The sequence below is a fragment of the Chaetodon trifascialis genome, chromosome 13, assembly GCF_039877785.1.
Source record: "Chaetodon trifascialis isolate fChaTrf1 chromosome 13, fChaTrf1.hap1, whole genome shotgun sequence".
Classification (NCBI taxonomy): Eukaryota; Metazoa; Chordata; class Actinopteri; order Chaetodontiformes; family Chaetodontidae; genus Chaetodon; species Chaetodon trifascialis.
This window is the reverse complement of record NC_092068.1, coordinates 14,204,794-14,219,920: the sequence shown is the minus strand read 5'-3', so window position 1 is coordinate 14,219,920 and position 15,127 is coordinate 14,204,794. Positions and strand designations below refer to the sequence as shown.

The window sequence follows — 15,127 nt, the reverse complement described above, 5'->3', positions numbered from 1 at the left end:
ATTTGATCTGAATGTGTGTCATCATCTTTGTCACTTTTTTCTGTGGATAAAACAAAAAATATATATATATATAATTTAAGTGCTCTTCTTCATATTATTGTTCTAAAACAATGAAAAGAAATACAAAATGAGCCATGTGCCATCTGCAGACTCAAGCTTGCTGTAGGAGACTGAAAACAGGAGCTGCTCACTGGCTCACAGCGTAACTGAGATGAGGGTGGTGGCCATTGCAGCTGTGTTAAATACAAAGGAAGTTCACTGCCCTCTGTGCAGCATATGCAGAGTAAACAGTGCTCCAATGCTACAAAAATACTTCATTTGTGTTGGTTTGTGGTTAAAACAACATACAACGGAAGACGCACCACGTGAGCGTGAGGCTCCAGGGCCCCTCTGTGTTTGGGGCCCTGGGTCACTCCAATGGGACATTAGGCCTTGTGGAAAAAGGTGTGTAGAGCAACTGGACACAAAAACATTATCAACACCTCATTAACATTTGTAACTTCAGACTAAATATGGACTATATGGCTTATTAGAAAGTGAGAAAGCCACGACCTTTATTAATGTCTATCATTTATAACTGCAAAGGTAATTGGAAAGTGAGAAAGCCATGACTAATTATTAATAGATAACCAACATTTAGAAAAGTTTTATTACTATATAGAACTGTTAACACCAGCCAAAGGGATTTCTACTTATAAACAACTTAAAAAGGTGCCTTATTATTTCTAGATATTTTACAGGAAATCATGTTATTAAATGCCTATCATAACATTATATACATTTGTAAGGACATATAACATTTCATAATCCTGTGTGTCTCAACATCCTGTACATACAACAAGGGGCAACTGCAGCTCAGCAGGCAGAGCGGACGGTCTGGTTCGGATCCCAGCTCCTTCTGTCCAAGACCCTGAACCTAAAAATGTTCCCAATGGTTAGACGGTTAAAGCCCAGTGGGTGAAAGCCCTACATATATGCAGCCGTTCATCATTTAGACATAAAAAAAATATCTTGAAATGGAATAAGTTCCATTGTAATTCTGCATTACTTTTGCAGCTTTATTTGTGTAAATATCTACACTCTTTAATGCACTTGGGATTACAATCAGCCAGTTCAGTCAATAAGATATGAATTACAAAACAGCATATCAACAATGCCTAAACCTTACACCTGTCACTCTGAATAAAAAAGAAACAAAAAATAAGATGCCATCACATGTTGTATAAGAGTACATTTTTGTAAGAAGACATTGTAGTAAAAGTAGTTTTTTCTGTTTTAGTGTTAAATTGGAATGCAATGACAGTAACAGGCAAAAAAACATGAACACAGCAGCCCTGATCCGAAGTGATGTCTCATAATCAAGATGCTGTAGGCAACACTGAGAGTCAACAGAGACTGTGTGGTCCTTTTTAACTCAAGGCACTGAGGATTTTTTTTTCTGACTCACTTTCAAGCAGGTCCAACTGATAAAAAAAAGAAACACATTTATGTGGCCACTGGAGACGAGACTTGAGAGAGGACACCGAGCACAGATTAACAGCCTTTGAATGTCTACAAAGGACTTGATGTATTACATTTCAGAACTTTAAAGCACGCATCATCGTGCGTGAGAGAACACACGTTCAAAAGAAATTACTCAATATGGGAGTCGCATTCTTGGCACGGGGGAGAAAAGGTGATTATACCTGCAGCATTTGCCAGATACCTAAGAAAACAGTTCAGATGCTTTCGTGACAATCCCAGACGAACAGGCAGTAAGCAACAGTGAATCATAGTTCAGCCTGCCGATTATTACTGAATCATGACACATTTGAGAAACAGACAGTACAGGCAGCGGAGTGCCAACAGTTAAAACTTTGGTATGACCACGAATACGTAAGAGAAAAATGTCCAGCATTTGTAAATACTATACACAAGCTCAATTGAAAAAAAAAAAAGTGACTTTTCCATCCTTTCTAAGGCCATTGGAATAAATAGAACCGTTTTTGAGAACAGCAACCAGTAACATTTGGGACACTGTTTCGCGTGATCACAGGATGCATGCTTAACTGTATTAGTGACGTATAATTTGGACCTCAGACCTTGGCAGGCCTTACTGGAGGAACATCCTGTTTTGCCCTACAGCTAGTGTGTCACCCATGATTGTTCTTACAGGTCGACCATCTGGACAGGCTGGTTTCAGGCTGATCTGACATTCTCAAAAGCATTCAGGCTTCAGAGAAATGTTGTAAACAGTGGGGCAAGTCTGAGAATGCAGTAACAGGCAAAAGTGTTTAGATCGTCCTTCAGATCATCTTCAACAGTCTCCAGCTGTCCACTGTGGGAACAACCTATCTGTGCAGGGTCGCCGCATGTCCTGGGACTTCTCCTGTTCATGATGATCCACCACTCTGGAAGTGTGTGTGTGTGTGTGTGTGTGTGTGTGTGCGCGCGCAGGTGTTTTTGCTGGTATTCTTTAGCGATTAAGCGTCTCATTGTAGTGGATTATCAAACACCGAGTCTGGTAGCACAGAGATCTTCAGCTTCTTTTCCGGCCAGCTGTACTCCTTTGGTAACTTCGTCTGTATAAAGAGAAAGGATATATAAGGTAAAACAAGCAGGCAAGCAAACAAAAAGTGAAAATATTCCGGTCATTTCTTACCTCCTCACGAGTGTTGAGTTCCTGTAAATCCCCGAGCATTTGCTCCACAAACTCTTCAGTCAACAATATCTGTACAGGGAGAAAAGAAGGTCAAATAAAAGCTTTAATCACAAAAGCTCCACATGGAAACTATGACTTTGTGTGTGTGTGTGTGTGTGTGTGTGTGTGTGTGTGTGTGTGTGTGTGTGTGTGTGTGTGTGTACCTGAAGCCAGGGGCCGTGGGCTGCATACGGATGCTCTTCAGTAGCAAAAGCTCCTTCAACTCCCGTGGACACAAAGGTAATGGCTGTGTCTCCGTTGATACTTTTGTAGGTGAAATGTCTCCCATGGAGCAACCGGCCCCTGGAAAAGATCAAACACAGGACAGTATGAAGCTTTACGGGTTTCACCTGCTGATCAGAAACAATGCCAGCACAAAAATATGTGCAATAACTGTGAGAATGAAACTGAACGTTGCATATACTCCAAGAAAACTGGTCTGTGGTGAAAAATGGAGACTGGGGCTGGGTAATTACACTTTCATTTTGTCTTGTGTTATAAACCCAGCGCACCCCTTTCCTTTACAGCAATGCACTTCAACCCCTCCCTAAAAGCCTAAACCCACACTCAGTCAGGCTGTGGCATGTTCAGTGCAGTTTGGTTAAGTTGTTTTAAAGTTCAATAAACGCACCATGTTTCCAAAGTCAATAAGTAAATGTGTTAAATAATGGGATTCTGACTTTAGCCATAACGGAGCCCCAAAAGAGTCGTCTTCCTTTGGGTCTGGAGGGGTCTGTTAGTGTGAAATGTTCACCTATTTTCACATATTAAAAGTCAAAGAGTTCATAGGTAACTTGACGTAATCGTTCCCGATTCTGGCATCACATAATTGAGCCCTTTGTGCCGCACATCTCTCCCTCTCTTATGCAAAAGGTCCTGTCAGCTAACTCTGGTGGTGTGCTCTTCTTCACGAGGCAGGTTTTTCCTCATCTCACATGTGCGCAGAGGAGCCTTTAGAAAAAAGCCTCCAGTTCTTACTGAACAGTAATTGCGTTGATGGTATTTTGTCTGCGAAAGCACATTCCAAAAATATGTCACATGTTCCAAATACAGGTGAAACCAAGCCCACACAGTTATCAGTCATAGGTGTGTGACTTTGAGAAGACAGAACTTATCAGAGAATAAAACTTCAATGCAAGTTTGTCGACATCACGAGGATCCAATGATCATGTGTACAGTCATAAGGAAACTTTATCATCGAATTCATGCTGAGTGAAAATCACAGTTTTAATTCAGCGGATCATGACCTTTGTCCTTTTAAAGCCACTTCCTGTCGACTGACACACTTCTGGTTGAGTGGGCGAGCAGTTAAGAGAGTCAGTTATTGTACATGACCTGTGTTGACTTCAGTCAATCGATTATGCCATCAATGTACAGAAATAACCTTTACTGACTTCTTCAGTTAGTGAAGGGCTGGGAAAGAGGTAAAACCTATTTACCAAACCTATTTACACAGCGCGTGCCAGACAAATACAGAGGACCAGAGTCCAGACCTTTAGTGACCGGCAATAAAAGCACAACAGTCGCTTCATTCACGTCACAGGATACATCTACGCTCACTTAAAACAGTTTCACTTTGGCTAACTAACTAAAAAGCACTGGACACATGAAACAACACTGCCTTTTTATTTTTTTCACACTTTGAACAGACATCAAAGTGAAAGTAGGCGGAGGAAAATATGAGTTTGGGTCTGACTGGCAGAAAGCCCCTTTTCAACCTCTAACAAGCTGGTGTCATCTGTGCTTTTATCCGACATTCTCCCACACTCGCCCAGCGCAAACGTTTGGACTATTTTTAATCGGCCCGTCTTAGGGACATTCCAAAAGAGTAAATATCGTGTGTGAGAGTAGGAGAGGGACTGGTGCAGTACCGCAGGCAGAGGGGCAGCAGTGTGCCTGACTCTTGGTTGAATTTAAGATGGACGCTCTCCAGCTGCCGTGTTCGGACCAACTCATGGGGAACAATGGCCGCTGAACTCTCACTCTCCAAACTGTCTTTCCGGCTCCTGAGAAACAGACGAAGAAGAGAAGAGAAAGAGTGGACGTACGAGTGAGGAAGTCTGATATGGTACAATCAGCAGCGAGAGAATGACAAACAGCTCCCTGGCTTTTGTCTGCTTATGGGAGTGTGGGCAGAATTCACAACACCGCTCACACAGCTGCTACCTGACTCTGTGGAAGAAGCAATGACTTACGCAGAGAAATAGCAACTGATTAGTGACAAATCACCATATTATGCTGGTAGCTAAGAAACAATGGCGATACCGGTTCAAATGTCAGTTGTGCTGTGAGTCACTGCACACGGTGGAGGGAGTTATCCTGGTGCAACCCTTGCGCTGAGCTGAACCCATGCTAGTGTGCTTGTGTTGGTGTGTGGGAGGAACACTCACTGAGGTCTTTCATGGTTCGGTCTTTGGCTGTTGATGGGCGGTAGCGCTGCCTTGCTGTTAAACTCCAGTCCTTTTCTCAGGGTCTCCCTGATCTGCTCTGTGTCTGTCAACACACAGACAAAGATCAGCGTGGAATTATCCCGTCATGAACCGCTGACATCATGAAACCAGAACTCCTGTGTACAGATCGGTTAAGCATTCTTGGTCTTAATTAGAGGATCGAGTCCTTTCACTCCTTTGGGACTTGGCATACCTTTGTCTGAGAGCCTCCGTGGCTGTGAGCCTATGCAAATGGATCGGCTGTCCTCCTCGTCCTCTGGCGGTCGACTCAGATCGTCCCACACGCACTTGGCGCTGACCCCACTCAGGTTAGAGCCCTCTGTCTCGATACCCTGGTCCACTCTCTCCTGCTTAGATGAGCAAAAACATAAACGCAATCATTAACACTAGCTCACATAGGGTTAAAATTTTCAGCAATGACAAGACACCACATAAAGATTTACTGTATGGTCAACAGGGGTTGCAAAATACTGTCAGAGAGCAAAACAGTGTTCACTCTGTGGTCAAGTAACTCTACGTTATCTATAAACAGGGTTCTTACATATTTTCCATTTCAAAACTCCACACTCTTCCAGACTTGTTGGTACATTTTTCAGACCATATTTGCCATCTGAGTACACATATTATGTAGATAAATGGTTTTAAAATCTAACTCTTAACATGTATGCTATGTATACAGCATACATGCAATTCAAAGACCTTTTTTTCAAAACTAATTCGGTCACAGCTGTCTGGATTTTGTAGTTATAAGGCACTTGGGGCAGGGCTGTTTTGCAGGCTGTGGCTCACAGGCGTAGAGGCAGCTCTACATATGAGTGTGCATTCAGTTACACACCATACTTCCTGCCTTGCTTTCGATGACGTCAAGCTTGCTCTGGTCAGCGCTCTCTCACACTGAAGCAAACATTTTGACTGCGCTGGCCACATCCTCCAAACACCATGAAAAACACATTGCTCGTATGATCAATTTAGTTGAAGAAATTCAGAATTTTATGTTTTAGAATAGGAGCAACAGCCTGGAAACAAATATTTACCAACAACAGTTTTACAAGGTGTTCCTGAGCCCATGTAGTAATACCTTTTATGCAATCATGTGTTCACAAAGTGGTGAACCTCACACTTCTTGCTCGTCAATGACTGAACCTTTCCAGGATGCCCCTTTCATACCCAATCATGACACCATCACCTGTTACCAATGAACCCATTTACCTGTAGAATGTTCCAAATTGAGGATTATAGTATGAAAAATCGATGACGCTGATGAGGTTTAACATTAAACATTAAATATGTTGTCTTTCTATTGTTTTCAATTGAGTATTTGTCAAAAAGGATTAGCTAATTATCACATTCTGTTTATCTGCATTTTACACAGTGTCCCAATTCTTTTGGAATCGGGTTTGTATTAAAATCAAATTCCATACTTTTCCATAGTGCAGAAGAAGCCCCTGCAAAGGTTCCCTTTAAAATGCTTTGTAGATGTAAAGGTCGCTTTGCCTCTGATATCCAGGACAAATCCTTGACCTGTTCCAGGCACGTTCCAGATGGCACAGCAAGTTATAAATGGCTTCCTTTCATCTATTTATATCTTAATATATGAAACAATCGGGTTCCTTTGGGTCACTTTAAACTCAACTCCTTACAATTTTGCTCCACTTTTTCACCCAATTCCTTTTACTGACCATCTATCCATCGACAGCGCTTCACAATGAACCCTTTGTCCAGCACAACAGTAGACTGTGATGGTGTGACACAATCAATAGCATCATAATACATTTGAAGCTGTATCAATGCTGCTGAAAACAGAACACCAAAAAATGATATGTGCATTCAAAATCTTTAATACACAAGCAGCTGTGGAACACAAGATTGGCCCTTATCATACACACTATTTAATACAATATGTCGCACTGAGCATTGCATGCAGAACTTAATTAAGCCTTACTTGTAGGTGTGGATCAATGTCAAAAATGGTCTCCCCTCTCCTCATGTCTGTGATTAGCCAGGGGCCACCAGCTCTGTACACAGGACAATCATCAACATTAGTCCCAGGCAACATTAACCTCAAGCTAAACACACAAAGTTAATAAATGAACAAGTAGCTGCACTCCATTTGACAAACTGGACTCCATACACATTACATTAGAGTGGTGCTGAGTGTCAGTGTTTTCAGTTCAGTGACTGACCATTTGGAGGTAGGTGTAAATATTGTGTTAAAATAGATGTTGAAGCCATCTAGATTTGATTTGCTGACATATAATGAAAACAGGTCTGGTCTTATTGTGTCAACAGCAAATTTTTCACACACAAAACACAAAAAAAGATAACGACGTAAAGCGTGTGTTAAGTTACATTTCCTGAAAACGGAAATAAGGAGCATCCAAACACATACTGGAATTGCTTAGACTGACATTGATGCAGCAACCGTACCCTTTGAAAAAGAACTAACTTTGCCTGGTTTACAAAACGATGCAGAGAAACAAAATAAAATCAGAGAATAATAACACAGCCCAATATGTGAAGTATTATTTTAAAATCTCTCCAAACCATTTCCTGCTGCACACACTCACACTCTGACTCCACGCATCAGCTCCAGGATGCCTTGGCCGTTCCACTGTTGGGCCGCCTGTAGCTCCTCTGTACATACACCCACAATCTACAGGAGACAGTGCAGAGCATGAAAGGTGTGGTCTACAATCTTATTACTTCACTGCTGCTGTTCATTTAACTTGCTTTAAGAAGACATGAGTATACACACACTCACAGGCACCAAAGATCGATCACCTGGAAAATAAACTGATTTTTTACTCGATTATGCCAAGGTTTTCCTCGCATCTTTCATGATTTTAGTTCAGTATTTTGTTGTCGAATTCTACAATGACTAACTGCGTCCTGCATATTAAATTGCAGGGCTACTGTCATTCTCATCTTTTCTAATGCTGGTCCTTGTTTCGTACAGTTCCTCAATCCAAGTTTCGTGTTATCAGCTTTAATTTAGTACACAAAAAGATCCCAGAAGTGCTTGATATGAAATTACTTACACTATCTTACTATCACATGTGTGAACTCACCTGGAGAAAGCTCACTGTGCCAAATGGTGTTTGAACTGGTTGCATCTGTGGGTCCTCTGTGAGCAACATATGCTGGATACGAGATTCACTGTTGTCTAGTGGACTGTGCCACGATACATGGTCGCCACTACAAAATGTGTTTTCTGTAGAAAGGAAGAACAAAAGAGACATTACTCTTTACAGTATTGCAAAATATGCTGTTTTAGGTTAAGAATATGCGCTCATGTCACGAGTATTAGTCTGCAGAGTGCATTTGGGCCTGTGCCTTCAGTCACCAACGGGGAGAAGTCCTACTTTTCTACTTTGCATTATCTGACAGTCCAGAAAGTCTGAAGGAAAGTCACAGTAACCAGAAAAGAGGGGACACAGATGAGCAGGAAAATAAGTAAGTGAGAGACACTGAGAGAAAAATCCAGATCCAGTTGTTGTGAGAAATGCATAAGAACAACATTTCTATCTGAGGAATGTGTCTGCTTGGGAGGTAACAAGCACCCAGTCCAGATTTGCTGCAGGAGAAAAGCAAGGGGGAAGACGGCCAGGAATCAGCATTCATTTAGCTCAGGAGCCCAGCCCACCCAAGCGCAAATTGACCCCAGCTGGATAGCAGAGAAGGGCTGGGTGGTGAGGAGAGGGGAGCCTGAGAGAATAGCCTTCTTCTCTTTCTGTGTGGCTTTTAAATGCCCACTCTCCCCTCGATCACATTTTCTTGTGCACATTACATATGCGACTGAAGGATTTAAAGAAGTTAGCAGCACAGTATATACCCATTACACACAGAGTATACATTCACACACATCAACAGCGGTCTTGCTTACCATTTTAACAGGATTGTTTTCATAAATGGCAAAGGCAAAGAAAGGGGAAATTAGACTTCCTGTCAATACCCGGAGCTCCAACAAACAACATGATATGCACTAAACCTGGGACTGCTGCCTGCAGCAGACTCCCCTATTCTATTCTCTCTACACATATTACTGGAATTACAAGCTACCTTTACAAAGAACACATTTTTCACATTCACAAATACGTGACGAGGAGGCATGGCAACTGCAGCCAAAGGGAGTTGCTCTATCAAAACCTTTGCAGATAAATCATTTACCAGTCTATTAACAAACTGACTAAATAGAAACACAAATCACTACTCTTTAATACAAGTTTTCCAGGTGAAGGATGAAGGCTGTAGGGCTGTTTTCATTACTTCTTAATCCGTTCGTTATTTCATTGATTAATCAAATAACCAGTTCCTCCGTAAAATGTGTAAATAACAAAATGACTTTTCCAGAGTCTGAATCAACATCTCAAATCTTTATTCTGATTAATAACTAAAAGTTGAACTAAAACAAGAAAAAAAGGAAGCAACTCTTAACAATGCTTGCTATCATATCAATACCCAATGTTTGGTAGTTTTAATATTTTTTCTAGTTCTCTTATCACTGGAACACTTATTAGAGCATGTACTCTCTGAATCCTTTGTCATTATTGTTGCTAAATGGTCAACAATGAAGTTGTTAGTTCAAACTAATCTCGTTTAACAAGAGTAATGGCACTAAATTACTTTGGCCTTGGCCTTGAGGTGTTTTAATATGTTGCTTACTCGATGCAAAACATAAGAACTACTTTGTTTCGTTGTACTCTTACCTGACTGGAACACATAGCGAGCCAAGCCTTGCATGAGTTCAGCTGGCCATGTTGGTGGTGCTGTCTCTCCCACCTCTCTTTTAAGTCTAAAGGTGAGCTCGAAGCCAAACCCACTGGGTCCATCTGCTCCTGTGAACCTAATGTACACACCCATGCACACATGCAGTGAGAAACTGGGTAAACAAACCCTTCAGAAGCTGTATTTCACTCCTTTTTTATATGCATTAGGGTTGTGACGATTACAATGCTTGTCAAGACCAACAGCAGGCAGTAGAATAATAGAGGCTCATTAGGTGCCATGTAATTCAGTAGGTGGTCTATTCTTAAAGGGCTCCTGGCATAAGCAAATACTTAGTTTGCGAGGCTTGATGTTAAGTACAGTTTTCCCTGGTTTTTAACAATCTAAAATGAATAAATGAATTCAGATCGAGCAAGCTGGCTGCAAGCAAGTCCAAGCTGTTACATTAGTTTACTTACTCATGAACCCTATTATCCCCATACAGGTCACTCAGTCCGAAGCTGACATAGTGCCAATGCTCCTGGATGTCCTGAGCTGGACAGCCCATACTCCTATACATACTGATGTAGTCTAACGGGTCTGGTCCCCCTAACCTGTGAGAAGCATAAATCGAAAGCAATCAGAAAACCACCAGAAGCTGTTTTTAATCACTGAACTGTGTTTACTATTCAGTACACCTATGTAAAGACAATTAGCTTAGCAGAGAGGCCATAACTTGCATAAATGTGGTTGGATACATTTGCATGAATGTGTTTTATTAAACTGGAATAGTTTGGTAACGTTACTGAATACACAAACTCCCCCAAACATGGCAGGGATTACCTCCAGTATGGTCTAAAGATGTAGTTAGCTTAGGTTAGCTTAGCAGCTACGCTAACTGTTGGCTAGCCATCACGAGCTACATACAACTTCTTCCACAAACTCAATGTCTAACTTACACACGTGTCAGACCCGCAACAACAAAACGGAACACCTACCAATATTTTACAATGGCTGTAACTTGAAGCGGATTAGCCTGTTCGGGGTAAAGTCGCCTGCATTCCCCGTAGATAGCCTGCAGTCCAGGAGGAAACAGCGGCACCAGCCCGTGGGCTTGAGCACCACTGGTAGGCCGTGCCTCATCCATGCCAGGCCGCGAACAAATCTGGCTAATCTGTAAAAAACACCGTATATGCAGTTATCCTCTGCTATCTACCCCCAGTTACACAAAATGAGACAAACCCAAACCATAAAGGCCTCTCAATTGTAATGCTAACCAAAGAAATACGGGTTTAACCCCGATCGTTATGGTACACTCAGCAGGGGCACAGCCTGTTGCTCATCACCTACAAAAAAACACCTAACCATTGGTTGGCTGGGGATCGTGACGTATTGATTGACGGCTTCTATTAGCCAATGGAGAATGAGATTTAAGGTTCGTGTGGATATGTAGATGCTTATAATTGGCTAATCCACTGTAAATGAAATAGTAGGAAGTTGTGATTTCTGGGTCGGGACAAAGTTTTTGAGGGGAGCGAGTGGTGGACGTATGTGCCAAATGGGTTTTTAAAGAAAGTTTATTTCACGAGTAATCGAGGAAATACTCTAATTCTTTACTTGAGTGAAAGTAGCAATATGAAAATGTCAAAATAGTCAATTTTAGTCCTGCATTAAGATTTGTATTTGAATAAAAATATAGAAGTAGACCATCGAAATGTACTGAAAGTATCTAAACTACTCATTAAGAATGAAAATGGCCCCTGCTGGAGTACAGTATTATATATAATGTCCTTGTACTGAAAATACGCATTAATCTATTCGCAAGTGGAGCTAATTTTAACCTTATTTAGTTGTTTAATCTGTAAAAATGTGTCATGTTTTATGATTGGATCCAAATCAGAATCAGCCAAGAAGTTTAAACATTTCCTCCTGAAATAGGTCGAACTACAAAGTAGCCTAACATGGAAATACTTCAGTGAAGCAAAAGCCTTTCAACACTGTGCTCCAGTTAAGTGCTTGAATAGTGTATTTAATCAGGCCCCACTTTCCACTACTGCAACTAACCATATTTTATTAGTTTCTATTTTATGTACACCAATATGGTTTCATAAAAGCATAAAAATTGTATTCCTACGGTTGGTTGCTCAAAAACATTTCATAAAAGAGAGTATGTCAAGGAGCACTTTAGTCAGAGCCTCTCCATGAAATGCATCATTAACATTTCTTGCAGAGTCAAAGAGCTCAGTCAAAATAGATCTTCACTTTGAAAATGTTAAAGCAAAAAATACTTACTTCCCTGATAAGAGACAATCATGCCAGTGTCATCTCTTTCATAGTACTGAATGTGGTTAATGAGTAGAGCAACAGTAAGGGTACTGTTTTATCAGATGACAGGTTACACAGATAATCAATGGTCAGCCATTCTTCACCCACCTCTTCTTTGCACTTCGATAACCTCATACATATTACATTGTTAAGTGCTGCAAGAGAGCGACGTTTCCATTATACGTGTCTCTATACATGCAGTGGTACAAAAGCAGCCACCCTTTTCTGCCTATCACAACCACATAGTCATACCTGGTGCCTGGCAGCCAGATATTTTAGATACCCAAGACTCAACCAGAATGATGAAGAATACAACCCCTACTACAGACCCTCTTCTGTAATGCTGTGAAATGAAGGCAGAAGGTGTGTGCAAATTCAGCAGCCCTGTGACCACAACGACTGTAACAGAGGTTGTCAGTAGGGTCCTGTGTACAGTGCATGGCATATCCCAAAATAACTCAGAGACACTAAAAAGAACTGCTTTAAACCAGTGCGTGTGTACTACAGCTATCAATGAATGGGTCTTCCTCTCCTCACACAACAACATGCTGTTTTGTATTTCATACTTCAGCTGAAAATTATGTTAGATTTTGATACTGTAATTGAAAAAATATATATATATTGACTGTCATATCTAATTGGATTGTTTATCCCTAATCTAACTAAGTGCCGTCACCATGGCCGCAGACTTTATGGAACTATAACTGAGTTAAGATCAGGGGAAAAACAAACTGGTTAGGATGTATGGCTTAAGTAGCATGATAGCCATTGTATTTCTGAAAATCAAGGTCCTTGAATGCTCTCACTCTTTATTGTGAAATGTAGCCTATTAATTAAATACTGCAATATTTTAAAACTCAAGCAAAATCTTATGAGAGTTAATAAATTCCAGAGGAAAACAATTCACTTTGATTTACTTTATTAACAATATTATTGACAGAAACTTTAACAGACTGAAATGTTTGTTTCACTCATATATAAATTAACTTCTTATTCATCATTTGGACAAAGGTAAAAACACACAAACATACAAACAAAAATATTACTTGGTAAACCTAATACATGCTGGAATGAATCCAAAACACACTAGTAATGCATTCTGATGGTCATGATTTCCGCTCTTTGGTGGAGTGCAGCAAGGCCGACAAACTAGTGCCATACCAAAAGAACTGAGCCCATAGATGACACCTGAAGATGCCACCATCTATGGAATTCAGTTCTCATAGTAGAGCACTCCTCAAAATTTGGTCCTCAGGAGCCTATTGATCCTTTTTTTTTTTTTTTTTTTTCCAATAATGCTCTTTTCAACTAAATAAATAAAACCAAAGTAAGCCATTTATAAGCAATAAAACAGCACGAACACTTAATAATAAAGTAGGTTTAGGATATACGATATGTAACATGTTAAGCAGCACAATGACATGTAGTCACTCATGACTGTTCCTATTTCTCAAGAAAGGCAGGGTGATGATGAGATGATCACGTCAGCACTGTTTGTTTCATTGGAAGATTGAGCAATAGGTCATTAGAGTGGCAACTACAGTTGATCTTGATCAGTGATGAATCATATTTGGCATTTGTGTTAAATGTCAATATCTCATTCAAAATATCTACTTTATCATAAATTGGTAATATACTGTGAGCCATTTTTATGAAAGTGGAAAACAAAACTCCAAAATGAAATCATGATTGAATGGACACAATTCTGTGGCTTCAGGGTCATCTTAAGAAACTGTCTTCAACTTGAGTATTCCTGGAAATGCTTTCCAACCGCTGAAATGAAAGTCTGTCTGCTGGCATGATGCAAGCTCTGAATCAGATCACAGTGATAGTGCGCTGGTCAGGGAATGAAATGACTCATCATTTATGGCCGTACACTCCCAGGAAAAGAACTTTGGGACAATGTGATTACTCACATATGGTTGGTAGATGTATCTTTGAACCCTCCAAAGCAGGAGGAGCCATTAACTGACCTGCGTTATGCTACAGAATCTCTTTCTTTATCTGAAAAAACACCTTATTCAAGGCCCAGAGTTAATATTGACAGTGACAGTACAGTGAGATTGTCTCTCAATGTTATCTCAGTCACTGTGGTTCATTCAGGGTCTACATTCTTTTAGGATAGATGTAACACAGCACAATGAACTTTCTGAGGAAGGCCACACCTGAACACGCTCAGGAAACTCCTATCTTTCCGGCAGTTGGACTGGGAAACAACCGGTTCTACAGCCTATTACTTGACCAGAAATCCCTTATTAGGGCATGAACCCATTCTTAAAGCCTGCATTAATTACCAGCTCTCATATAAAGATCAGATTGGTCAACATACAGACACCCTTCATCAGCCGCTGCTCAGAAAATGTGGAAGTTTGTAGAAGAACTTCAGTAAAAACTGTACATATTTGAAAAATTTCACAACTGACATGTTGAAAGTTTGTAGCTTGTAGATTTATACATGCACATCCGACAATTTTTTCCAATTTAATCATAATTTGACGAATTTTCTTCCTATATACTTACCCCAGATATTCACTGAAAATGTTAAATGTTCCAGATCTTGGGTACCATCAGAAGTACATCTCCTTGTGAGGGCCTCCCCGCGCTCTCGCAGAATCAAGCTTGAAACACACTTCGGTGGTCCCATCTCAAGAAAAAGATGTTTTAGAATGAGCAGCAGGTCTTTCCAAACCGAATGTAACCATGCAGCCATCTCCCCCTGGTTCACCTGCACGTTCTGCTCACTCTCCCATGTCCTCCAAGGTCCAAGGAAGGATACAGCATACTGTCTGACATTCAGAGCAAAGAACCTTAAATACCACCACCTTTCACATCACCCATCAGCCTCCCTCCCTCCTTTCTATCTGTTTCTCATACACTCCCTCTGTTCGGTAAGCCTGACAGTCACTTCCCAGTAAGAAGGAAACAGTGGGAGTGAAGAGCACGCCCCCTCACAGTGAATCAACACATA

At 40.8% G+C, this 15,127-nt stretch overlaps 1 protein-coding gene across 2 annotated transcripts; it reads right to left on the bottom strand.

Annotated features, from left to right (window-relative positions):
* Nucleotides 1-1,023: 1,023 nt before the first annotated feature.
* sufu (suppressor of fused homolog (Drosophila)) lies at nucleotides 1,024-11,196 on the bottom strand. Of its 2 annotated transcripts, XM_070978284.1 has the most exons (13): nucleotides 11,112-11,196; nucleotides 10,833-11,008; nucleotides 10,314-10,448; nucleotides 9,837-9,973; nucleotides 8,199-8,341; nucleotides 7,698-7,783; nucleotides 7,073-7,145; nucleotides 5,324-5,480; nucleotides 5,071-5,173; nucleotides 4,552-4,686; nucleotides 2,845-2,983; nucleotides 2,642-2,710; nucleotides 1,024-2,561 (listed from the first exon to the last, which is right to left on the bottom strand). In XM_070978284.1, exons 2-13 carry the CDS (start codon nucleotides 10,979-10,981, stop codon nucleotides 2,472-2,474), a joined length of 1,416 nt encoding a protein of 471 aa, XP_070834385.1. In that variant the 5' UTR covers nucleotides 10,982-11,008; nucleotides 11,112-11,196; the 3' UTR covers nucleotides 1,024-2,471. The 2 variants fall into 2 exon arrangements, with proteins under 2 accessions (XP_070834385.1, XP_070834386.1); XM_070978285.1 differs by having other exon boundaries at nucleotides 5,324-5,477; nucleotides 10,833-11,116.
* Nucleotides 11,197-15,127: the final 3,931 nt, after the last annotated feature.